Source organism: Dermacentor silvarum, chromosome 3 (assembly GCF_013339745.2).
Source record: "Dermacentor silvarum isolate Dsil-2018 chromosome 3, BIME_Dsil_1.4, whole genome shotgun sequence".
NCBI lineage: Eukaryota > Metazoa > Arthropoda > Arachnida > Ixodida > Ixodidae > Dermacentor > Dermacentor silvarum.
In genome coordinates, this window is record NC_051156.1 from 7,847,003 (window position 1) to 7,874,142 (window position 27,140).

Here is a 27,140-nt window from a genome sequence, read left to right on the forward strand (position 1 = left end):
AGTGTTTGTCCTCCCCCTCATTTAGTTATGTAACCTAGTCACGCTTCCATCGGACTGTGCTGCGTTATATTGCGTCTCTGGCAATAGGTTTTTGCACGCTTCTTGTTCCAAGCTTAGTGACTTATTTAGATCGAACTTGGTATACGGACGTGAAATCCTATACTGCGAACCGTCTCCGTCGAGGTCCGAGATAGGTTCATCGTGGGCGCATTCCATGGCTTCTCTAGCTGGTGTCCCGGGCCCATGCACTCTTCAGCTTCTGGTACCCGCGTCATGGACCGTTGGATTCTGAGGTCTGCATTGTACATTTTGAACACGATCAAAGCATGGTTAAGTACGTATAGCATCGAACCCGATCAGGCTTGAAGATTACTCACGCTCTACATTCACTCCGAGCCGCCTTGTCTCATAAAGGACCCCTTTGGGCAGTGCAAACAGACAGGCGCTGCGCGCATAGATGATCGAATGCTGTGAGCGCTGGAATGAAACACAGCACACACACACAAAACAAAAAAAGAAAACATGCGCTGCGCCTGGTCAACTTGTCGAGTGGGGATTGAGAGCTAGTAGCGCTTGTCCCGTGTGCACCCCTTTGTCTTTTTGTTTTTTAATTGCGCTCATTAATTATGTCAGCTATGCACAACGTTATATCTGCATTGATTGGCCTAAGTTTCGAAGTAATGATGTTTTTCTTAACGCCGATGGCAATAAAACTATGCGCACGTGCATAACCATTACGAATTATTGCGTTTATGAGGCAATACGGTCAATTTTCAACATCGCAAGGCCGTTTGAAGCCATCTGTAGGAAGCTTATGCAACTCTATGTAGTAACGATCATTCCCATACTGTCGCGCTTGCAGCTTCCTCCCGTAGTCCTTAGCGACCCGCAGAGTTCCCTGCGGTAATTTTTGTAGCAACCTATGTGCGACTCCGCTTGTCGAAGAGATGACGTCACATGCGTAACGCATTCGCGTCGTGCGCGCTGGGCCGGCAGCGCGCAAAACTGCCTGCGAAAGCGCGCCTCTCAGCGAGAATAAAATGCAAAAAAAAAAGGGGGGGGGGGAGAGGGCCGTCAAGGGAAAGGAGGTATGCCCTAGGCTTCGATTGGTGAGCCGTGCTCCCTCAAGGGCTGCAGAAGATAGCGCTAACCTTTCCTTTTCCAAACGAACCACTTAGCTAGTAGATCGATGTCGCTTGCCTCTGTAGCGGGGAGGGTATAGCTCGGCTGCTCTCATTAACAGCCTCCCAGCATTTCTTTTGCTTCTATCTCGGCTACTGCTTAAACATCTTCAAAAATTCTTCCAGTAGAACTGTCTCTGGGCGGCGTTTTACAAATTTCTAGCGTTTTAAGAATTTTTGAAGGGGCCTAGTGAGGCGCCTATCTAAGAGCTCTCGAAGTCACCCGCGTGACAGGTCGTCCTCTGCGGTCCGTGTGAGCAGTGTCGGCACCTAGGGGAAACATGCGGTTTGAACTAGACTAGCTCCACGTTTTGGAAGCACTTAACTATATTAGTCACATTGATCGGTGCCCAGCCTCCGTCGTTGGTTCGTTATGCTGAGGTTGGACGTGTTGTTGCAGTGACGCCCACCAGCTGTCCGAGAACGCTGCCGCACGCGAGAATCGTTAGGAGTTCTTTCGTCGGGGTAACTTAGCTACGGGTTGTACGGTGAGAGCTGGGAGGGGTGACCAATGCATTGATTCGGGATATAGTTGGTCTATCATACTTGGAACCTCAACATGCGCTATAAAAAGATACACATAGAAACGACAACACACGGCGCTTGTGTGTTGCCATTTCTACGTCTTTCCCCGTCTTTCTATAGCGCTGTTGAGGTTCCCAGTATGGGAGGGGTGAACTTATCTCGCCCGTTCGGAGATAACGTGGACAGACACACCTGGGAGACGGAACGGCGGTGACGCTGGCACCACGATCCAAGACGACCGCCCGCCAGGTCAGTCCAATTAGGCCTGGGACATAATTGGCTGCGGCGTGAACTAGGGTATACGTTTATTTCAGTCATTTCTCCTCTGGTCCCTCCAATTAGGCCTGGGACATAATCTATCTTGGCTGCGGCTTGAACTAGGGTACGTTTATTTCAGTCATTTCTCCTGCAGTTCCCCCCTCCCTTAACGCACGCGTTGCCGCTATTCGCGCAATAGGACGCTGCCGCGCAACGAAGGAATACGTTGACATGAACCTAGCTATCGACGTGTTAAATGTTTTTTTAACACGATAACGTTCAGGGCCCCGTGTCGCAAAAAAATCCGGCGTCGGCGTCGGCAATGCCGCCCGCGGCCGAGAAAATCATCCCCAACCACGCAGGCTCTCCAAATATATTTTACCACTAAAGTTGCTCACACTTTGTCTTGCATTCTTTACAAAGGTATTCCTCGGAATTTTGAGAGTGACAGCCCACAAACAATTGTCATGAAACAAAACACCGACAGCGCATGCCTTTTATGTTAAATCTTCTCAGGCTGAAATATTAAAGGTGCACCCGCCGCGGTGGCTCAGTCAGCTAAGGCGTTGCGCTTGTGAGCACGAGATCGCGGGATCGAATCCCGGCCGCGGTGGCCGCATTTCGATGGAGGCGGAATGCAAAAACGCCCGTGTGCTTGCGTTGTAGTGCACGTTAAAGAACCCCAGGTGGTCAAAATTATTCCGGAGCCCTCCACTACGGCGTGCCTCATAATCAGAACTGGTTTTGGCACGTAAAACCCCAGAAAAAAAAATATTAAAGGTGCAAACAATAAAAGAAGGCCGGCCCACGAAAGAGGCCGCGTTTCTACCAGAAAGCGCACGTGCCTTCGTGCACAGCGTTCACCGCCAGCGTTTCCCGGTAAATATTACGGTTACATAGCTGAAGTTGCCGGGAAGTGTGAGAAACAGTCGGGGATCTTTGAATGCTATCGCGTTCCACTCTTGAAGGCGAAGCTTAAGCGTCCTCCAAATTTTTTCCTTTCAGATATTGCTGACCGTCATTATTTTGCTGCACCTTTCGCTCATGTCTTAGGGAAATTATTGGACACAGTGAGCCATGTGCGAGCTAGACGCTGTAATTCTTTTTTCTCAATTCCGCGCCCATTTTCTCCACTCGTCAATAATTTTTTTTTTTCCTGAACTGTAAACGCCAGCCTTACGAGCCAAGCAGCAAAACTTGTCTTCATCGTATTAATTCATTTTGCTTTTATGACTATCGTATATCCTTTTACCAGTTCGCTTACAAATTACAGTATTTAAGCTAGCGTATACTACACTGGCAAGACACCCGATTTCGCTATCTCTTACGCTATAGAAGTGTTTGCAGGAGCACAGGCTGCAGCCAATCGTGATGCCGGACATATTATCAGCGAGGGTGGTCGGCCAGTGGCATGCGGCAATTACGAGCGACGAGAATTCGGCCCCTGCTCCTCAAATTCCGTTACCAGTGGCTCGACGCACGCCAGTCGACGTGTCTTTGCGAGCGCGTGCACAGTGTGTGCTGCACCGCTGGAACCATCGACCCCGTGCAGCACTGCCACGCGCTCACTTAGTCGCGTTCAGCTGCATGGTTCGCGAGGGTGGCGACGTGGGCTTGTGGGTCACTGAATTATGATAGTAGTCTACTATATACAGCCCAACACTATAGGACATGGACAAAAGAATGAACGACAAACGACACACCGCGCTTGCTTTGAAAAAAGCTTGTTCGAAGTAAGCGCTGCATGTCTGTTGTTCCTTGTCAGTCCGTGCCCCGATGTTGCGTTATACACCCCGACTCAGTGCATGCAGCTGGTTCAGCCCGACCGGGGATCGGGAGGCCGTACCGCGACCTTCAGCTGCCGCGTGGCGCATTGCTTCTACGCTGCAGCGGCACGTTGGAGGAGGAGGGCATACCTTTATCGAAAATAAGGAAGAGAAACGCAAGCCGGCTGGTGTTCCAGCTTGTCTTTCTGAGCGCATACCGCGCGTGTAAGCGCTGCTCCACTGAGCCCTTGCTGGAAAAGCTGCCGCAAACTTGTTGGCAACTTGGATGCGCTGGTGGTGCAGATCTGCGCCTCGCCAATTCCGTGCAGTGCAGCAAAGGATAGGGCTCCTGTCAGCCAGTCAGCTAGTAGTGAAAGTCGGCCGTGTTTTCCAGAGAATGGGGGGAAAGGGCTTGCCCACTGTGCGCCATACGAGTCCTTCCGTGGAAGCCTTCATTCAGTCGGCGTCCTGCAGAAAGCGATCAGTGGAGAACCGCTTCTTCTATATATGCTCAATCCGTAAATATGCTTCCTCTGCACGCCACGTGATTGGTAAAGCGTGCTGAAACGAATTCCTGCTTCGGGCGCCTAACCCAGCGCATCCGGCGGCTGTTGAGACCGCGTGTTTGTGCCCCTCTCTCTGGCTCTTATGCTCGCGCCTTCGTGTTGCAAGTTGTTGGCGGCCGTACCTGGCAAGTGTTTCCGCTGCCGGGAGCGCAGCCCGCACACTGTTTACCAGACGGAGGCGACGATCCACGTGACGCGGCCTCGGGTGAATTTAGGGCCCAGCAGCTGCCGCAAAATGTGCTTTAAGGACAGAAAAAAATGAGCCGCGAAGCTGGGACCGCTCGCTTCTCTTGACATTTCGTTTTATGTATCCCTGTCACGCACTGTCTGCCTATATAGTGGAGATTGTTTGTAAACAAGGGTGCGCTGCCAAGCATTGTGAAATAGAGTGCCGTGGTGCCACGTGGTATTGGGGCACCCTACTATAGTGAAAGAAGACGCTTGCAGGCAAATTTGCCCGGATCTTTACTATCTTATTCTGTGGTATCCGCCGCTTTAAACCACGATCTCAAGAGGAAGTCGGGCGCTCCTAGTTATCTAAATACATGGGAACGGAGCCATGGGGAAATCGTTTTTCTCGGCATCCACTGCGGCGAACTTAATGAGGTTTGTTGGATTTAAAAGAAAGAAATATGGTGTAAAGTGGACTTTTAAAGCGAAGAGTTTGGAGAGCTTTCTTTGGCTCGTTCGCCCCTTTTCGTGGTCGGTCGGAGATTGCATGCATGTCGGGACCAAAACCGCCGACGCAAGCAGCGCTCGCAAGTCGGGGCGCGTTTGTTGACGAACACCAACTGGCACAGCTCTTTGAGACGCACGTGCTGTCCACTATATACGGATAGAGGCGTGCCGGTTACCGTTCTTTACGGAATTGCGCATTCCAACAACAATACCCACACATCTTCACTGCAACAAATATACGCCGTCAGTGCGCGCCATTCATTTAATAAAGCGAATTTCGGAGCGTGCGGGTATTCGCTAATTACATTTTGACAACCATCCTCGATGGTTTCTGCATAAATTCTTCATGTAATTGTTTTTTGTCAAATATTGTTGAAAATTGCAAAATGGAAACAAGCTCGTGTAGCAAGTTTATAATTCTGTAATTCATTAATAAAGAAACTATATCGCAATTCTGTAAACTGCACCGAATCGGACGACATCTAAAGCGGACAAAATTGATGTATTATACACGACTCTGAAATATACCTCAAATTTGTGTGTACGGCTTTCGCAATACCTTCGTAAACATTGTAAAAATGTCACATAAGCTACCAAATTCATATATCAAATTCAAAGATGTAGATATCAAAGATGTAGCTTTTGCAAAACTGCGAAGCTGCGGATTTGTAAACCTCGTGCTTCAATTTTCTTGAAGGTTATCAATTTTAGATAATTTTTATAAAAACTCCAGGCCGTAAATAAGAACTCTGCTTCTTGCATTCATCGAAATTTTAACTTCCTCTCTTACGTGCAAAAACTTTGATTTGAATCGGTTCGGCGGTTGTCTTACAAAAGCATTTCTGCGTTTTACATGTGTTTGAATAGGGAGATCGGTGTTGGCCACGAGCTAGTGTATACTTCCTCTTCACGGTAAAGCAATCCTCGCTGATGATCAATGGAACAACCAGTGAGACCAAGTGACCTGAACATGGAGGGAACATTATTGTGGCATGCGAAGTTAAACATATGTGAGTGAAGCGCGGTCTTTGCTAAAGAATTCCCGTACCAAGTGCTCCAAAGCATTATATGTGGGTAACGTTGTAAAGGGACGGGTCAACGAGTCAGTCGTATTGGGGGGATTCTTCTTAAATGCAAACGGCTCGAAAGAAGCATTTTCGCGGGAAATTGGGCCGTGATTCTGCAAGGTTGCGCAAGTCTGCTATCTTTTCTTTTTTAAATTACTCGGTACACTCAGAAGAATACGTGCGCCCTTAATTTTCGTGCCATAGAAAAGGAGCCCATGTTGCCCATCACCTTGCTCGTTCTGCAGTCAATGGCAGTTCTCTGCTCACTGTCCGTACGCTGCGTGCCGACAGCGTTTATACGCGAGTGCTGTCGCAGCAGGGGAGGCTGCGCTGTTCGGCACTCATGCCTGACGGCGCGCGGGGCACAGCAGCAGCAGCCCAGCCCCTTGGCAACGTCTGCGCCTGGGCGGGCCGCGGCACCGAACCCGCTAAGCGCAGTCGACCAGTGGGACGGGGGCATTTGCGTGCACGCATTGCTCACAGGGAACAACAGTAACAGCGATGATGATGATGATGATGATGATGATGATGATGATAATAATAATAATAATAATAATAATAATAATAATAATAATAATAATAATAATAATAATGGAATGATTTATTTTTATCACGTTCAATAGAAGGGCATTGACTTAGCTTGAGTAGGGCACGATTTACGCTATGAAAGGCGCAAAAATGCATAATAGGGACACGATTATTGAGTAATTTAGTTACACAGCAAAGAAAACAACGCAGGTCCGCATCAAAAAAAAAAAAAAAGGGGGGGGGGGGAGGGGGGAGTCGTTGGAACGTTGGGACTCCGAAGTAACAGTGGAGTCCCTTTGACGCACGGAAACTAAACGTTTAATTAAGGCCCCTAGCTCTCTTCTTTTGTGTTATATATATATATATATATATATATATATATATATATATATATACGCACTCGACACAACATAAGCGGCTGGGAGTGTCCGATAGTACGTGGGCGTCGAAAGGGAGCTCCGGTTGAAGTACACCTGTGGAGCAGTCGATAAGGGCTGAGTGCGTCGAGAGAAAGTCTAGGCCAAGGATCACGTCGTGGGGACACTGCGCAAGCACGGCAAACAAACCAATGGTCTGATGGCCACCAATGCACACTCGGGCGGTGCACATACCAAGAACGGCAGACGAGCTGCCATCAGCGACCCGTACTGTGTTCTGAATTGCGGGCGTAATCACTTTGCGGAGCTGAGTACGGAGAGCAGCGCTCATTATTGAAATCTGCGCTCCGGTGTCTATGAGGGCCGTAACGGTGACGTCGTCCACTTGAATGTCCAGAAGGTTTCGGCGCGTAGGTACAGTCAACAGAGGATTTGTATGTCGGGTCACTGATGCAGCGTCACCTCCGGGAGCTGCACGGCTTAGTTTTCCGGAGCGTAGGTGCCAGGCCGTGCAGGGGACGATGACCGGTATGGTCGCGGCGATCGAGATCGACGGCCTTGTGGGGATGGTGAGCGGCTAAACCTGGAGTGTGGAGCGGCGGCATCGGAAGCATCGGAAGCATGTGGATCAGAGCGAGGGGAAAACCGTCGAATGTTGCCTCCAGGACGACGCCAAGATCCAGTGCTCCAGTTTCAAGGCGACGACCAGCTACTGCGGCTGTGACGGGCAATGTGTCCAACGCGAGAGCAGTTGAAACATATGGGTCGGTCGTCTGCCGTCCTCCAGTCAGCCGGGTTTCTGTAGCGCGAAGGGTAGACCTGGTTCTGGGTGACATTTGCAGGGGTACGTTCGGATGTACGAATGGAACAGACGGCCGATGATAATCCCATGTTCGCGAACTCCTGGCGGACGACTGCTTTTATGAGTGATACGGTGGGCAGGTTGGCTGACTGAACGTCTGGAAGAACGGCCGTAGGAGCTAGAGCTTCAAGTTCGCGGCGGACAATACGCGTTACATCTTCTGACGCTGTAGCCGGTACAGGCGTCGGTGGGTCTTCGCATGATGATGTGGCGGCAGACGCCGGCAGTGTTAGGTAGCCGAAGGAACTGGCGGGTGATGCGGCGACTCTTCGCTTGTTCAAAGCGCTGGCATTCCTTAACTATAGCGTCGACCGTCTTACAGTCCTTACACACCAGTAGATTAAACGTGTCGTCGGCTATTCCTTTCAAAATATGCGATATCTTGTCATCTTCGGCCATTTGTGCGTCAACTTTTCGACAAAGGCCCAGGACGTCCTGTATGTACGAAATGTACGATTCAGTGGTCGTCTGGATACGAGATCCCAACTCCTTTTTAGCGGCCTGCTGTCGGTCAAATGATCTGCCGAACAACTCACGCAGCTTCGCCTTGCAAGCGTCCCAACTTGTAAGATCTTCTTCATGCGTCCGGTACCACACGCGTGCCGTCCCTTTCAGATAGAATATCGCGTTGGCTAACATAACCGTGGGGTCCCACCTGTTGCGGTTGCTGACGCGTTCGTACATGTCGATCCAGTCTTCGACATCCAAGCCATCTGTGCCAGAAAAGGTTCCCGGGTCTTCTGGGCGCAAAAGAATCACAGGAGCCGGTGGCTGCTGCACCGTCGACACTTCACTGGTCATCGCGGAGCAACCAAGACGGCGACCGCTTCGAAGTTCCGTGCTTGGTTGACGGAGCCGGCACGTTGACAGGTTTACCCAGCACCTCCACAAAGATGTTACGGGGATAACGTTTATTTAGGGAGTGAGTATGGCTATATACAAGGGTTGGACAAGCAGCAGCGACGGATGCAAGGCTGTTGCGCGCCTCTGGCCACTTCGTCGCCGTCGTCTTCGTCCGACCGACAGTAGCAGCCCCTTCACTGTCTCGTGGCAATATATATATATATATCGCGACGGGCCACGGACGCCCCAACTTTTCGCGCTCCACGCCGTGGTTTTCTCTTGTTTTTGCGTTCATAGCTGTCTAGTTATATCGATTCGGTGTTGCCGCATTGAATCAGGCAGGTTTGTTGTACATCTTCGCACATACGAACTGCATAATGTAAGGAACTGCGTGATCCGAGCCAGTTGATAAGGCGTGGCAGCTTCGACGGGAAGAGCGCAAAATGTGGGACAATAAGCCAGTGGCAAATACACAGCGCTTTGTGTGCGTGATTGCCACTCGTTTGTCCTGTCTCTTGCGCACTTACATTCAAAAAGAATTTCGTCGTGTAAAACCCGTCACTATAGCCGCCGCGTTGGCACGAATGCGACTGAGTGGATCAGTGGAACGCCCGTGGCTATATTGCGAGGTAGCTGCATGAATTATAAGCTCACGTGTACGGCTACAGCGCGTCGCATAAAAAGGGGATGGAAGTCGAGACGCCTGCTCACCTCCACCAACGCCTTCTAGGTAGCAGGCCTATGTACTCTGCTTTATGATGTCACGCTACTTAGAGCGAAATTTCCATTGCCAAGCCCGGTGTGACGTAAGCAGTGACGTCTAAGTCACCGCGGCTTACTCGGGAGCATCCCCATTAGATTGTATGGCAGTCGGGCCAGGTAGCATGACGCCATGAATCGAAGTGCGTAGGCCTTAGTTGTGCTATCTAGAAGGCGTTGCCACCATGCACCGGGCAGATAGATATCCGTCTCCGTCGGACGATGCGCCACGTGTAAACGGCGGCGCATCGAATCGAGATGAGGCGCTGCTCTCTATAAGGCGAGATTACTTGTAGCATATATGTGTCGTCTGTTCTTTCTTAGTCCCCGTGTTGTTGCGCAGCCAATATGAATCGGTACCAACTCGCCCAGCTGTAAGTTGGCATCGAAGAAACGCGTCCTCTACTGGTGAACAAGAGCGAAAATGTGCTTGTAAAGAGCGAAGAGAACGAAAGTAAAACCCAGTATACAAACTACGAATACGTCGGAAGTTTGACAGTGCAGAAGAGCAAATAAAAGATGCAAGTTCTTGCTCGGCCCCTTGCTAGTTGGCATGCTTCGCTTGCTCGCTGCATCTTCTGCACCTGCCTTCTCAGCAGCGCTAATTTCTCGCGCCAGAGCCATGGGGTAAAGTTGCGTGTGCGTGCCGAAGCACTCGTTTGTAGGCTCGTTGTTTCCGTACTGTGACGTCATGCACAGGCCATTCGACTCAAAGCTGCGATTATCCCGGAGGGGTGGTGAGGCTGACAATTATCCACTCTTTTCATATCTGTGGCCGAACGTGTAGAAGAACATCCAGCTATTACGCTGGGGGACCCTTAATTCGAGACCCTCCACCGGACACAGTTTCCTATTATTGAAGAAGGCAGAAAAGAGGCTGGGCATGCATACGCACCTATGTGCCCCGGAATTCCTGGTAATATAGACTAAGTGTTTTCCATTGAAATGCTTTATTGGAGCGTGTAAAAACATTTGCTGTATAGATAGAAGACGCACTCGTAATCGACCGCCGGTAAGGGGAGTAGACGCAGTCATAATGCAGGTTCTGCGGCCAGGCGCACATCCGTGACGTTGTAATTAGTCGGCCGATCACCCGAGGCCGCGATGACGCACGCACAAAGTCGTTTGCTTTCTGCGTGACTCGGTGAAAGCCGCGTGGTCCTGCGCTGTGCTGATCGCGCTTGCGGTCTTTGGATTGCGTTCCTCACACCTGCCTCCTCGCTACCCTCCGGGTGCCGCGTCTTCTATGCGCTGTTGCGTGTGCCGAGGTATGCGTGGCCGGCAGGAGGTGTGGACCCCACTTCAGGCAGTGTCAGCGACGATGAGAGCTTTCTCGGCGAATAATTATTTATACAGGTCGAGGGAGAGAGGGTCCGGGCAGCCTCCCTGGTCCTAACGCCACTTTCGGTGGCCAGCGCTTCCTGGAACCGCGCTGCGGCGTCGGGCCGATCTGGCGGTCGGTCAGAGTGTTGTGCCGGGTGAGTTTTATGGCCCGGCACAGGCCAAATAGAACTGCCAGGCACGGGGTTAAAACACGGCATTCTTTTAAGAATCGTCCCAAACACAGCGGGTGTCGTCCGTGGTGCGGGCGCCGCCGGACGCTGGCGGGGGTGCATTGCTGCCGGCAGGGGGAGGGGCCGAATCGCTGTCTCAAGAGTGCGCGATGCATGTCGTTGTCCAGTGTGTTGGGGTGTCGCCAACGCACCTAGAGGGTACTACTCTTTTACAAGCGTTGGGCTTTGAGGCTCCCGACGTCGCGCCGTCCCCGGTGGTGGCGACAACCAAATAGAGACTTCGACAGTGGTGTTGGCTGACCCGGCAGCCCGGCCTCGGAGACGCTGGTGACAGGAGTGCGGCCAACAGTGTCATTGACTTACAAGGCGCCCAATGATCCGCGCTTAGTATTGCCCCCTGTCATTTTATTTATTTTTTATTATTTTTTTTTTCATTTTTTTCTGTGACGTAACGGCTAGGGTGCAAAACTTGCGCCCCCCCCCCCCCCCCCGATACAAAGGGGAAAGCCACATCATCATCATCATCTGCGAGCAAGTTTCAAGTTTATTCGCTTTTTCAATTTCATATACAGCATCCAATCATACATCGCCACACCAGGAGGGAGGATAAAGGCTGTGTGTGCCTGACGAGGCCTACCCTCCTGGTGGTGACAAACAGTGCATTTGAGACGAAAACAAGCTTTCTTCTAAGGCAACATTAAAATCGCACAAAAAAGGAACATCCACAATTCTGGACAGTATATAAATGTTTCGACATAATTTTTGAAATTACAGCTGTGAAAAGAAAGAAGAAAGAGTGCACACAAAATCAATAAATAGGTAAACCACCGTTATCTAGCAATGTTGTAAATAATCTGCCACGTTAAGACTACAGTAGGTCGAAGTTGTGTGTTCTGACCTAAGTAATAGAGCCATAACTCTCTCTTTTTTTTTTTTTTTTGTAAAGTACGTGGCACGTGGTCAAGCACGTGGTCAAGCACGTGGCCGCTTCCGTCGCGGACGCTGTGCTTCCGTGAAGAAACCCGAGCCGGGCACGCAGCCGTCGTATGCTCGAAGCAGGCACCACGCGGGGATGAATGCGACCTCCACGGTCGCCGCACCATAGCTCTGGCCTCCCGTCAAGCAAACCCCGGGACACAAACATAACAGCGCACCTATCCTTTGCTGACGCCCCGTTACCGAGAGTCGGCGCTAGGCATGCCTCGCGAAATGTTGGTCCCTTTACTTCTTGCATGCACTTCCTGATAGCTTAAGGTTTATGTTTATTACAGCGAAGCTGCTAAGGGCTAGTTCCCCCAGTATCGTGTCCGCGTGCAGAAAAAAAAAAAAAAAAACTGTCATTAGCAGTATTTCGGCTCCATGTGCGTGGTGGTTTCCCGCCGGTTGCGCCTTAACACAGGTGTCAAAACGGATGACTAACATGACTGATGGGCCATGACATCAATAACATCACATTCTCGTCAGTTACGTCACGGTTAACGATAATAAAATCACGTGTGGCGTATACCTGCACTGGATATGCGGGTATGAGCCAGATACAAGATAGAAAGAAATAAAGAGAGAAAGAAATTTAAATCACGTGTAGCTCATCCGCGTTCGATATGTGGGTATGAGCCGCCGAGAGCAGGAGCGGGAGAGATCTCACAGGATCCTGACGCTGCCGTGCAGTGTGCCGCGGCTATGAACGCCATGGCTGATAGGCTAGGCGATGGCGCGGACTTGGCGCAGCAAACGCGCCACTTGGCCATCGCGCCTGGCGAAAACAAGACACCGGTGTCCTTGCTCATTGACGAACATGTCGAAGACGCTCAATATAATAAATAATGATAACATATAAATTCACCATAGCAATATTCACTACAGCAGACCCACCATAGTCACCGCTTTGATGGCTTCCATCTTCACAGTAGTGGAAAGCCTCTGAATTTTCTTTTTTTTTCTTCTCTTTTTCCCCCGCTATATCTCCACTGATGTTTAAGGCGATTCTTTCGTTGCCTCCTCCTTCGACTTTTACATGCTGCTGCCGTTGCGTACACTCAAAACGACGCTCAAAATCAAGCCCTGCCTGACGCGCGCGCGGGCTGCGCGTCTCCCCTCTCAAGACGCGTAGGACAAGCGCGCACGTACGGCCTCGCAGACGCGGTAAGGCGTAGCCAGGCGCGTACGATTAGCCGCGTGTGGCTACGCGAAGCTTAACGCGGTGCACGTGCTGGCCTCACACTGAGAACAATCCGGCAATCTGGTGCTCGATCTGGTTGGAAAACAAAACATACGTCGTACTCGAACTACCGATGGCATATTCGGCTGCACCACCCTTCACTACATCGCTGGCTAAAGATGATCGCACCTTCTTGAAAACCGGTAATAAATTCACGTGGCAAAGAGTTCCGCCGAGACTGACAGGGGGGAGGAGGTGAGCTCTTAGGAAGTGTTATTACATATTTAAGCGAATTTATTTATTATTTATTTATTCGACTTAATTCATTAAAAAAAAACAGTGCCTACTGCTGGCCTCATGACGAATTCTGAGTTGCAAGCATTTACGACGTACTGTCTGCGCAGCGAACGGGTCACAAAACCGATTGGTTAAAGAGGGCTTCCCCCCACTCTGCCTCTGAATGCAGAGAAGCCAGCTTTAGGCGAACACGCGTCCGGTATTTGTGTCAAAAGTAGACGGCAAGACAGGTGCACACAAGTCCGCAGTTATCTGCACGTGTGTACCGAGTTGAGCCAACTCCCTTGAAATCGGCATTCTGAAGAGAGAGAGAAAAAAAAAAACGCTTAATCTTGCACTCGGCCGCGCAAGGCTTGAAACAGCGAAGCTGGGGGATCGTAGCCCAGCATTTTCCGGAAGTGCGCGCGTACTTTTCATCTTATTACTCATGATGATGATAATGTCGTTTCGCGCGTCTCGGACTTACGGCCGTCACTGCGCGTTGCATAGCACAGCTTGCAACACCGACACCGCGTTGCAATGCCGACAACGCGTTACAGCAGACCCGCTCCGTTGACACGGACTAGAACGCACATGAGACTTAGTGCTGAGTGTTATCTCATGTGGCATGTGGCTTCTATGCCCGTTTTGTAGTGCTTCCACATACATGCTGACTTAATAATAGGCTTGCTGTTTTTGAAGGCCTGTCTACCAAGCATCCAGTTGCAGGTGTCAATCTATCACAGGTAGTGTCGTACCATGCGTGAATTGTGCAAGCTAACGAACGTTATGTTCTGCAAAAGAACGTGCATCACAATATATTGTTGTTGTTTCTCACCTGTGCAGCTCCTCCGGCTAGGCCAGCGTGTGCTAGGCCGTCGGCTGTTCCGGACACTAATGCGGAACACCTTCTACGGCCACTTTGTGGGTGGTGAGTCCGCGTCGTCCATCCAGCCCCTCCTGCAGCGCCTCCGGTCCTTTGGTGTCAAGGCCATCCTCGACTACAGTGCCGAGGAGGACCTCTCTGAGCAGGAGGCCAAAGAGGCTGAGATGGCGTACGTGATGGCCAACCTCTGCGTGCATTGACTTGTGAATATCAGTGTTTTCTGGGGAACGGGGTTTCCACTTAGGGCACAGTATGATTAGCGACGAATAGGAAAAAAAAAAGTCAAGCAGAGAGAATGAAAGAGTGTAGGAGCACAGAGCTGATGTTGCAAAATGCACGCTTCCACTAACCATGATTGGCCATGAGAAGGAAAGTTTCAGGGGAGAGATTACTCCCTCCAGTTGCATGTGAAGAGAGTCATTGCAGCAGTGAATGAAACTTAAGAAAAACACTTTACACGTTTCTATGCAATATTTGTTTTAGTCAACTATTGCCCATATGTGCTAACATTTTGTTCAAGGGCCTATCTATTTGGCCACAGTCCTGCATAGAGCTGATGACAAAGCACAGCTTGATAGAATAAACTGGCTAAGTTAAGCTTGCAAATCCATAAACTAAATAAGCAGCGTTTAAAATAAGTATAGCTAGTTCTTGACATGTCTTCATTGCTGGCCACTTGTGCATAATGCTGCTAAATAAATATGTGAAAGAAATGGTACATGAACATAGCAAAAATTTTTAGTGCCGTTCCTTTACATAGAACCACACGATATTGTGGGATTGAACATACTCTTGGCAATAAAGAACTCTGCACACAGCAGTGTGAACATACAAAAAGGGCGTTTATTGTTACAAGGAGCAGTTTACTGATGAAGATACGCAGAGGAACCAAGACGTTCTTGCCACGTAAGAATGCCGAGCGAGTGTTCCCCATACCAAATACTGTCGTAAGTCTTTTGCAGGTTCACTTCTGCATACAGAAGTGCGTACATTTGAGACAAAATGATCAGTTTGCTTACGAGTACTCATAGTAGTGGCGGATTTCAGAATTTGTGGTATAATCATTGTTATGGTCATTAATTATCCTCATTTTCAGTAATCAAGTTCTTAATAACTTTAATGGGCTTGTTGTCATTGCGGAATTGAAGTCGGCTAGAACGAAAAGCATAACCATTTGCTAGAAATGGTGCGCATTTACTGCGTGTTACCAAAGTGCCAGAACATGGTAAATGAAACAGTGTAGTATAGTACTTTCATGTATACAGTAGCCCCTGTTAAGGTGAACACGATTAAGCTAATCTTTACTTATGAGGAACAATATGTGAACATTTGATTTGTTTCCCATAAACCCAATGTGAAAGAAGAAAGAATTGTTTAACACAAACTGCCAATTCGGTTAAGGTGAACTTGAGGCTGCCACTAATGCCCGATATTCAGCGAAGCGGAGGACCTCTATATATAGATTTGGAAGCAGGTGACACTGCTAGATACATGAGAAGTAAATGGTCTTTCTGTGGACTTAAGCAACTATGCCAATGTCAACAATGATGCAGAAATCCGCGGAACTGACACCATAGAAACAATGATTTAGGTGGTCCTCGAGATGCTTCTGCAGTAAAGTCTGAATCCGAGCTAGTTGGTAAGGCAACATCTTTAAACGACACAGCGCAAAAGGCAGGACATGGTGAGTGGCGAACAGGTGCACAAAGCGCTGCTATCAGCCCCTGCAGGCTGACTGGATGTTTAGCAAACCAATACTTTTCTTTAAAAATAATGTACGATAGTTGGGGTTTAGATTCGAGAATGTGGTTTGGCTATGACTGCCAGACACTGCTACCCACTGAAGAAAAGTCGATGCACTGAGGTGGAAAAAAGATGTTACTGGTTTTATCAGGGCACAAAGAAGCAGGAATGTCCATAATGACGGTGATTAGGAAACAGAAGGGGAACAAATGAGATGTCGATCTGAAGAAATTTGGACTCGTGTCTACTTCAACTTGTCTTTTTTGCTTAGTGAGGTAGCGAAATGGGTTGCTGTGTCATGAAATGAAATGCCGCTTATTGAATTATGTGAGCTTTCTAAAGGTGCTACATCTTGATGCTATTGCCACTTTTCGATGATGTGGCATGATGTTCCATGCTATTTTTGTAGTCAGATGCCTCTTAATTTCTTCTTCAGCTTACATTCGAAGAAAGTTTGATTTATTTTCTGACCTTTCAAATTTCAGGGGTTAGCCTAGAATCGTATAAGTAGGGTAATCTCGTGTGTTTTTTCAGCAACACCAAGGGCAGTGAAAAATTTTCAGCAAGCTAGGTGAAATGTCGGTATTTTGGCTTGCAGAGCGCCACCAAGAAACACTTACTCAGTAGCCTAAACAAGAGTGTATAAAGTGAGGCTTTGTATCATGCAAATACAGTATATGTCTTTTTTTAACATCTGCCTTTTGGTTTTAATGCTGTTTTATTCATTGTTTTGTGTCGTGAATATTAAGGCGTACCAGGGACCAATTTTTGTTTTGTAGATAAATTCTGTTAAGACAAACGTCTGATAAGATGAAGTGATTATTGCAGTCCCTTTGAGTTCGTCTTAATGGGAGTTTAATGTACCTTGAGTCTACAGGGTGTTTCATTTTAGCTGCACCAAATTTTTTAATATTGACAGCACAATTATAATCCTTGATCTAAACTACTTGATGAGGCGGCCATTACTTCTACGAGAAATCGAAATGCCTAACTGAATAATTAGCATAATTACGCTAATTAACTTTTTAATTAGTTTTTAAGGCACATCTTTCAATCTGCGAATTATAGCCACTGAGTTCGCAGGGCGTATCCACTTGGAACGAATTCTCTGGACTGAACCAGTTTTGAGATATTAATTTTCAAAGTGTCCAACAAAATGCATAGGCATTCCAGTAAACTTTTTGAGGAAAACGCTGTTTTATGCATTGCAGCACATAGTTAACTGGAATGCCCATGCATTTCATCGGACACTTTGAAAATTAATATCTCGAAACTGGTACAGTCCAGAGAATTTGTTCCAAGTGGATACTCCTTGCGAACTCAGCGGCTATTGACCCTTTTCCCGGCGATCCTGTGAGCACTGGCGTGTTTGATCACATGGTGACACGTCCATTGCTGGTGCGGCGCAGCATACCTCCGTTTCGACGGATATCGTAGACGGTGACTGCATGGATGACACGAAATGTTGGCCGCAGCTTTAGCGGACATGTAAGTGCTTGCAGAGCGCATTACACCTTGTCCAAATGGCACGAGAAGCGTATACAGTGCTTGTACTAAATGCAGGGCTAGAAATGTATTCCGAGCTGTCGAAACTTTCCGCTTATGAATTAAATCAAGGTCAGTGTGCTCTTCATTTGTTATTTTTAGCAAAAATTGTGAAGCAGCGGCTTGTCATGTATCTGACTCAGTAAAGTTCCTCGGTGCGGCCACTATCTGATTGTTTATTTTCAGCCTAATTGCTCGCGGGTGTGCTCTGTTGCGATAGATTTGTCCTTGCTGTGCACAAGGCTTCGAATGTAAATGCGCCCCCTCAGTATTTTGCGGTAGCTTGTAGCAAAGACCTATTATCGCTAATCTCTCGCTTACTCTGTGGACCGTCACGAAACGTTCAGCTTCCAACTCATGCTTCGGCGCATTGGTTCCTATTCATGTATTATTGATACGTTGGCGATAAAGTGGGCATAAGTTTGTGTGTGAGTGGAAAATGTCTACAAGGATTGCACAGCAACCTTCGTTCTCCACAAGAAAAGTAGAAAGTTACCTATGAAGAAAGGAGTCAGGCAAGGAGACACAATCTCTCCAATGCTATTCACTGCCTGCTTAGAAAAAGTATTCAAGCTCTTAGACTGGAAAGGCTTAGGAGTGAGGATCAACGGCGAATTTCTCAGCAACCTTCGGTTGCGACATTGTCCTATTCAGCAACAATGGGGACGAATTATAGCTAATGATTGAGGACCTTAACTGAGAAAGTGTAAGTGTGGAGTTGAAGATTAACATGCAGAAGACAAAGATAATGTTAAATAGCCTGGCAAGGGAACAAGAATTCAGGATCGCCAGTCAGCCTCTAGAGTCTGTAAAGGAGTACGTTTATCTAGGTGAATTACTCACAGGGGACCCTGATCACGAGAAAGAGATTTACAGAAGAATAAAATTGGGTTGGAGTGCATACGGCAGGCATTATCAAATCCTGACTGGTAGCTTACCACTATTGTTGAAAAGAAAAGTGTACAATCATTGCATTCTACCGGTGCTAACATATGGGGGCAGAAACTTGGAGGTTAACAAAGAAGCTCGAGAACAAGTTAAGGACCGCACAAAGAGCGATGGAACGAAAAATCTTAGGACTAACGTTAAGAGACAGGAAGAGAGCAGTGTGGATCAGAGAACAGACGGGGATAGCCGATATTCTAGTTGCCATTGAATGGAAGAAATGGGGCTGGGCAGGTCATGTAATGCGTAGGATGGATAACCGGTGGACCATTAGGGTTACAGAATGGACACCAAGAGAAGGGAAGCATAGTCGAGGACGGCAGAAAACTAGGTGGGGTGATGAAGTTAGGAAATTTGCAGGCACAAGTTGGAATCAGCTAGCGCAAGACAAGGGCAATTGGAGATCGCAGGGAGATGCCTTCGTCCTGCAGTGGACATAAATATAGGCTGATGATGATGATGATGAGGGGTGGATTTGCGTAGATAATGTACGAGAAACTTACTATGCCAATAAGTGGCACTACTTCCTTTTGTAACGAGCGGTAAGCGCTGACGCTCCAGAGTTGGTCATTTCTTTGGAGGTTTGCGATACAGCACTGGCAGATGAATTACCTTTTTTTTATCCTCGAGGTAAGCCGTGCATCGCCAAGGGCCGGCAACACAGGCAGCCCTTGTGTAGCAGCGGCGGCACAGGTTGATTCAATTCGTTAATATGTGAATCACTACTTTTGCTGCTAATTACCACACCTCTTTCCTCTATTGTTACATATTTTGCAGCACAAATAGCGCACAATGCGTTAGCAAACACCCAGTTGCATTTCCGACAGCTGATCGCACAGTAGAGCATTAATGTTTTGTAATCGTGCGTATTCGCTGAGGCAACGTATGGCGCGCCGCCGAAAGTGCCATCTCGTTCCTCTCGAGCAAACTGCTCGGCAAAAAGGGTCATTAAGATTGAAAGATGTGCCTTAAAATAAATAATTAAAAATTTAATTAGCATAATTATGTAATTTATTCAGTTAGGCCTTTTGATTTCTCGTGAAGTAATGACCGCCTCATTGAGTAGTTTAAATTAAGGATCATAATTGTGCTATCTGCCACAAACAATTTTTTAAAATTTGGCGCAGCTAAAATGAAACACCCTGTATATTACTCAAAATGGATGCTAGCACAGGGTTTCTAGCAAATGGTTATGCTTTGCAAACTGTCTCACATCAATTCTGCAATTACAGCAAGCCCCCTCAAGTTATAAATTAATGTTAATCAGTGAACATTACAATTTAAAAATCATTTTGTTTCAAATATTCTGTTTTCAATAAAGTTGCAGTTGTCGCCTAAACACCCAGTAAACAGGAACACTATTTCACCCCACACTCATGAGCTGCTTGCTTCGCTGTGCTTCTGGCAAAAATTGTGCATAGAAACATCCTTGCAGATGGTGAATTTTGTCTGTGCAGTTTTTTTATTTGTTTCTTCTTTTTAAAGTTTTCCTTCCAAATATCTCTGTTTTCTTGCAGCGTGCGTGGACTTCATTATATCAGAATGGGCAATGCAAAATTGCAAGTCTCAGCAACATACACATTGTTTTCGATGCAGCTAACATATTCTGTTAAATCAGGGTTTGACATATATTGTGAATCAGCAGAGTTTTGCTGTCATGTGAGAGTCACACATAAGGGGTGACCATACTTCCGGCCTGCTGCTCGTCTCTTAGTTGTACAGACCTTGCAGAAAGGTCTTGTGATATGTGAACTCTGGCATAACCAAATGAATGTGTGTCTGTGCAGGTCATGCAGCTCACAAGCACCAGTGAAGGAAGACAGACAGGCATCAGGTGAGGCACTTGTGATATTCAAAGTACCCATGCACTATGAAGGGTGCTCTAAGCTAGGCTGATTGATTTACATTCACCATGGCAAGCAGTGCGGATGACAGAACAAGAGGATGGAACATGGAATACAAACAGGACAGCAGATCTATCCTGTTCGTATCACTTGTCCTGTCATCTGCACTGTTTGCCATGTTGTCCTCTACAGACCTGACATTGAAATGGCCACTCACGAAAGGTTGGAGAGCGTGTCATTCATCATTATGGTCTGATATCGTGATAACGAAGTCACATGCAACACACAAGTATCATAACCTCATTGTATACAATATTCATTATGATAGATTCAGGTTCATAAAGCCCCGCAATTTTGTAGGCTGTATCTGTAAACAATAGTGTCTGTGGCACATGTGTAGTATCAACTAATGATCGTGGGAACTGCCCTTGGCTTGTTTTTACCCTTGTTGATGTGTGCCTTGTCAGTGGCACTGTGACTTGCTTACTGAAAGCAAAACAATTGGCATGCTGCTGTAGCTCTGTGGTGGTACAAATAACAATTTCCAAGTTTAATGTATGCTGGCGAACATTGTTAGTGGATCGCCAGAGAGATATTCATCTTCTGACAGATATTTACAAAGTGGAGCATGAAGTTCTAGGATATTGTTGCGGAGCAGAAGCAGCAACTAATATTTTACTCAGACTGAAGTAACACTACCAACACAGAAGCCTGAACTCCTTCATGGCACCGGCAGTCGCCAGCTGATGACACAGAAGTTCGTCCTCCTCGTTTCAGTTTGCTAGTTGTCGTCGTCTTCACTGCGACAATATAAATTGTGGGAACAGCGCAGTCCTGCAGTCTACAGCCGCAGGCCCCAATCCTGGCCGGCTGCGCCCAAGAGGGCCAAGCCACGGCTTGTGCCACTGCTCGTGCGTTCCTAGTCTCCCACCTTTTCCATTAATGGCTCTGATGTCACTGAACACAGCGAAGTTTTCATACTGCCTCTCCCTCTGTGAAGGCAATGATGGCACTGGCTCACAGAGGCTTGCAACGATGGGGCAGTACCCCCGCCAGCGGACAAAACCTTGTAGACTGCTGCTCCGAACTGGGATCGGCGGAGCAGGCAATGTCAGAGTCACCAAGGTCTACCAGGAACCCGAAGGTCCTAAACTTGGCTGGCTTCCCAAATGTACACCTTGTGAAGATGTGGCAGACCAGGTGGTGCAGCCTCCAAGTTGCCGAGGTCTTGCAGAAACTCGAAGGCCCTAAACTGTACCCGGACGCACACCTGGTCTTGTCTTCCTCCTCAACCTCGTTCTGACAAGTGCACACAGCAGGTAGCTGGAAGGTGCCGCCACCCGTTCACAACCAAGCCACCGCACGGAGGACTAGTGCTAACCACCTCAGGTGTGCAGGTAACAGGAGGGGAAAATCATCACTCGAACTGTGCCACTGCTGCTACCTTTGGCAAGCTGCCTTCTTGAGCTCCAGGAACACTGGCCACTGCTCACCAAATGCTCCCGAGCCAACTGCATAGAAGACTGCACCCTACACCATCGAGGGACACAGCTGTTCCCAGAGGTGGTGTCGACGCCATCGTGTTGATGACATCACCCGCACCGGCAGTGCCCTTCTCCAACGGCTTCATTGGGAGCTGCAGCAGTGCTTAGGAGACCACGCCGCCCCCTGGTCCCTCGCCAGGCCCTATGATGGCAACGGAGGAGGAGCAGGCGAAAGAGAAGCGCTCCCCATCGAACTCCAGAAGTGCAGCCTCCCGCATTTTTAGCTATATTGCACGAGCGTCCATCATGCGTGATTTTAGAGCCTTTAGGCGGCGATAATCAGCGACACCGACAGAAGTGCTCTCAAGTGCACTAAGCACTCTCCTGTGCAAGAGTCGTCTAATGCGATGTTCCCTTCAGGACTACATATGACCATATAGTGTTCTCGCGCTATATAGCTAAAAATGCAGGAGGCTGAACATCTTGCACCACAGAGATCGCCACATACCGGGCCGGGGTAGGAGACGTTACTGGCTGTGGAACGGGTGCTGCCCGCCTTCCCCACGGCCATGGTCTGTCCCAGAATGCAGCCGAGATGCCACGTTGCAGGTGCCAACGTGAGAACGACTCGGTCCCACAGTTCACGCCCAGTATGGCCGACTGCGCCCAAGAGCATCCAGCTATGGCTTGCACCACTGCTCGCGCGTTCGTCTTCTACCTCTTCCACCAATGGCTCTGCTGTCGCTGATCATGGTGGTGTTCCCGTAAAATGTAGTCTAAATAAACTGCATTTCATGGTGTTTAACTTTTCGAAATGGAGGATGAGCTGAGTTCAGGGAACATTTACTTCTCTATTTCTGTGTGTTGGTGCGTGCTTGTGTGGGTGGGTCTGTCTATCAATTTCATAACTGTGGGAGGGCTGTCTGCAGGTCTGCATTTTATTTTTGTGGTAATTTTTCAGTATGTATAGTTATGCCCTTCTGCTTTCACTTATGTTTTCCTATTTTCTTTACATCTCTTATATTGTAGCTTTCCTCTCCTTTTTCTCTATTTCTTTACCCTGTATTTTTTTCCCATTTTCTCTGTAAAGTTCAGGTGATCACTTCTTCCTTACTGCCCCTGTTTTGTCCTTTGCTGTAAATAAAATAAATTACGAGTAGCTTTGACTGTTGATACAGTCTTGAATACAGCTTGGGCTCGTCTGCTGCTCTACACTTTTGGCAGGAGCCTCTTGAATGGAAATTTATTGAACAGAGGCACTTCTTTATGTTGCGCATGTTAGGCTTGACTTCAATATAGTGCGCCACCTTGTGCATAGTACCATTTGTCTTTGTGTTTCACTCAATAAAAACTGCTAATAGGGTAGCTGCCAGTAGTGCTGGTTTCCTCTTTCTTTTTTATAGAAGCCTTCTGTCCTTCAATACTTAAATTCGTACATGTTTTTTCGTTAAAGAAAGCAAGTTAGAAATGCTGGCTGTGTTCACTGAATCCCATTTTCTTGTTAGGTTGTGAAGTTAGTGTAAGTAAACCACATTTTTTTCACACAAATGGAAGTTACTTTTTCACCAACCCAATGTCTAATGTCACCACACTGTGCAGGAGGCCACCTTCGTCAATTCCAGCCGAGCGAGCAATTTGCTGACCGGCGGCACCCGCACGTCATGGCACGCACTTACTTCTACCTGAACGAGGCGCAATGTGAAAAGAACATGGACATCTTCCTCGAGTGCATCGATGCTGTGGCAGGTAGGACACGGCAGGGACTGCGCTGGCTTTGCACTGCAACCCCAAGTACCAGCTGCTAGGCTGTAGAAGCAGCAGCTATTCTGTTTCTGCCACTACCTTGCATGCTGTGAGGCCATATTTGCACTGTGTGCATAAATATCACATCGAGGTGAGCCTTCTGACATCTAAAAAGACGTTACAGCTATAACAAGTCTTATGCTGCATATTGCAACAACAGCCAATGAAAATATGTACACTCTTTGTCAAAAGTTTATGGGCTACATTGCTTGCAATCACCAGGCTGACTATGGGCTGTTTGAAGGTGTTCCTGTGGCTATACCGTAAGTCGCAACACCCCGGGGCATGAAAAGAACTCGTACTCACCGTCCAGAGGTCTGGATTGTTAGTAGCACAACGAGAACGGCACCACACAGCTGAATGACATGTGCTATGGTAAATGCGTGGAGTAGCCTGTGTACTTTTGACGAAGGCTGTACATTTTCTTAAGTGTGGTACCTCTAAGTCATACATTTATTATCTGGCATCTCCACTTACCCCCTTATCACCACCCATGAATGGGCCAACATGATATGAGCATGGACAGCGCCTTTTACCTTTCATGCACTGCATCTCACCAGCAGTAGCTAGGTTTGCTATGTGTTGGACAGCTCCTTCTGTGCTTCTTGTCTGTAGTTCAAGAAATGTGAGCTTCATCCTGGTGCTCTGTCTAAGCATGCCATCTCGACACTTTAGCCTCACTTACTTTTACTTCTCTCTCTGTGCGCTCATTCTTGAGCTCTGTCTCGAGAATCCTGCTCGTCAAGCCCTCATCTTGTTGCATCCAGCCTGCTGCTACAAGTACTGAGCATCCTGCTGGGCCTCGTGCTCTCCTTCTTTTTATGCTTGCAGCGTGCCACAAATGCTGTGCATTGACTCGCCTCTGTACCTTCCGTCTTTCCTCCTCTCTGCTCAATCATTTTTTACAGAAGCACCTCTTCTTGTGCACATTTCTGATATCAGAACGATACAAAAACTATGCCATGTACCGACATGGCAGTGCCCGGCCTGCTTTCTTCATACCAAATGCATAGCTAGTTTTTACCCATCTGCCCCTTTCACACGAAGTGCATCTTGTTCTAGACTTTCGTTACCTTTCCCCTCACTTTGGCAGCCAAGTACAGGTGTTATCGTGGCAGTTTTCTTGAGATTGGCTATCGGTATTGAGGCATGAATGCCTAGCCTATGGTTTCACACAGGCAGCTTGCCACACCACTGACTTAGATTGGCATTGCTCCAACCAGCAGAAGCTGCTGGTAGTGCAGCTTCTGCTGGTAACAGCTGCTGGTAAGTGCACTCTTTTATTTGATTTAGCTTTTGCCTTGAAAACATTGAAATACTCATTGACAAATGCAAACGCATGAATGCATCAGTGCGCTTGATTTTAATGAATGCAATGGCACGCAATAAACGAGGACGTAAAGAACATGTTCCTTTGTTCTATATGCAGTCTTCAAGATGGTTAGAATGTGCACTACAAGCTCCACTATGCATCTTTATGCCCTTGTGTATTCACTGGATCTGTTTCGAATATGTAACAACTAGCCCAAGCCTTAGTACTATTATAGAACATTTAAATACACAGGCATGGAGCGCAATGAAGAATTCTCACACTTTCAGCTCTCCTTTGCTCATGGGAGCTCTTGTCTTGAGATGATTGAAATGCCCATTGACTTGCGCATATGCATGAATGCATTAGAATGCTTCTATACATCTTCTGGCTTAATGGTGTTTCATAGCACAAATGCTATGAATCTGTTGTGACAAGGTGCTGCATAAATGGCAAAGAGCACTAAAGACTGAGTTGGGTAATACTACCACCAGTGAAAGCGTCAGGCAGGGGGCCTTCGAAAGAAGCTAGAACCGCTATGACTGTGCTAGTCCTGTAGACTGGTACTGTCGCCAATCATGTGCCAACCATGCACACCTCTTGGTTATTACATTCATTTTTCCTATATTTATCACCAGCCTCAGATTCTGTGGTCACCTAGTTTGGTTCAGAAATTGAATAGATCCTAACTTCTTTTCTTTCTACTTTTGCTGTTTTCTTCCTGCCACTGCTTGCATGCATGCCATGTCATCATTGCATGTCACACTCATGCACTGCTACTATGTGGCTATGTCCATTGACGACTTTCATCACCACCATTTGCTAACCGCTACATATGAAAGCTTGCTCAAGAGGGAGAGCAAAGCTAATGCCAGCTACAAATCGTACACACATCCTCGTCAGCCAGGCATATTTTGTGCCACTTAACAGGTGTGCAGGACGTGTGCTTACAGAATGTTGTGCTTCCTTTCACAGCCCAGTGCATTGCCCCCCCCCCCCCCCCCAAAAAAAAAGAAAAGCTGTCCTGTATTTATAGCACATTACTGAATACAAATAGGAGGTGTCTTAGTGGGGAAATAATATTTTCGAAATTAGTATTGTATTCGTCTGCATTGTAATGTAAGCTAGCTGTAACAATGCAGCCTGCCTCTCTCGTTGTAGGTGCCACGGAAGGTACAGGCCTGGCAGCCATTAAGCTCACAGCCCTGGGCAGACCACAGCTGCTGGTAAGTGCAAAATGCGCAGTGTCTGATCGAGACCCAATCTCTCACAAGAGCCACAAAGGGAACTGCCTCCTGCAGAAGATATTTCATATAACAGAACGTAACATTTATATAAGATGAACGTCAATTGCGTGGTGTGTAAGTGCCTGTCTCATTCTTGTGCAACTGGTGTCATAGGCCAAAAACTCTGTAATGCTGTTTATTGTAACACATTACGTAAACAGAGTGTTGGGCGTGCTGCAGTGAAATTTGGCTAATGGAAATTGCTTATAGAGAATGTCCACTTAAATGCAACTAATATTTCTATTGACAGAAATGCTAAGAAAATCTCCCTGCTGACCAGAACCATTTCAAATGTTTTGCAAATGACCATTTTGTAAATGTCAGTCATTGAGAACTGAGACAAGAGATCTCCCTTTCTTTTTTCTTCTTGGCTGTTCTTAGCTTCTTGCACTACCTGTTTTGCATTATTTTGTTGCATATGGTCATTCTTTAGGCTTGCTTGCCGTCAGTGGTAGTGGCGACGTCTGCCACTGGAAGCTGGTGATGCAAGCTCACACTGGCAATACTATTGTGCACGCAGATGCAGCTGAGTGAGGTGGTGGTGCACACACGACAGTTCTTCCAAGAAGTAACAGGTGCCGACAAGGCCATGGCTCTGTCCTGTGTCACTCCGTCGACCATTGGCCAGAAGTTGAACGTGTCACCTGCGGACCAGGAATCCTTCAAACGATGGCTCGAGCGCATGGACTATGACCGCAAAGGGTGCGTTCCCGGCCACTGCAGTGTGTATTCATTGTGACCTCGTAGCATGCTTGGCAGTGTAATGAGGAGCCATTGTTACACTTGCTGCCTACCTATCTGTTAAAGGGATACGGACACAAAATCTGAAAATTTAACGAAAATGCTGAAAATGAATCCTCATTGTGTGATTACACCGAAAAGAAGTAGTCACTTAGCTCATTTTTGAGCCACTGGCTTTATTTTTGGCATTTTTGTG

The 27,140-nt window shown here is 47.6% G+C and overlaps 1 protein-coding gene across 1 annotated transcript in view; it reads left to right on the forward strand.

The window, feature by feature from the left end:
• The window catches only part of LOC119445296 (proline dehydrogenase 1, mitochondrial-like), a 114,955-nt gene that overhangs the window by 52,670 nt on the left and 35,145 nt on the right, over positions 1–27,140 (forward strand). Inside the window, 5 exon segments of the mRNA XM_037709610.2 lie at positions 14,205–14,413; positions 20,265–20,311; positions 23,405–23,551; positions 26,079–26,143; positions 26,724–26,905. Coding sequence (XP_037565538.1) covers positions 14,205–14,413; positions 20,265–20,311; positions 23,405–23,551; positions 26,079–26,143; positions 26,724–26,905 — 650 coding nt within the window.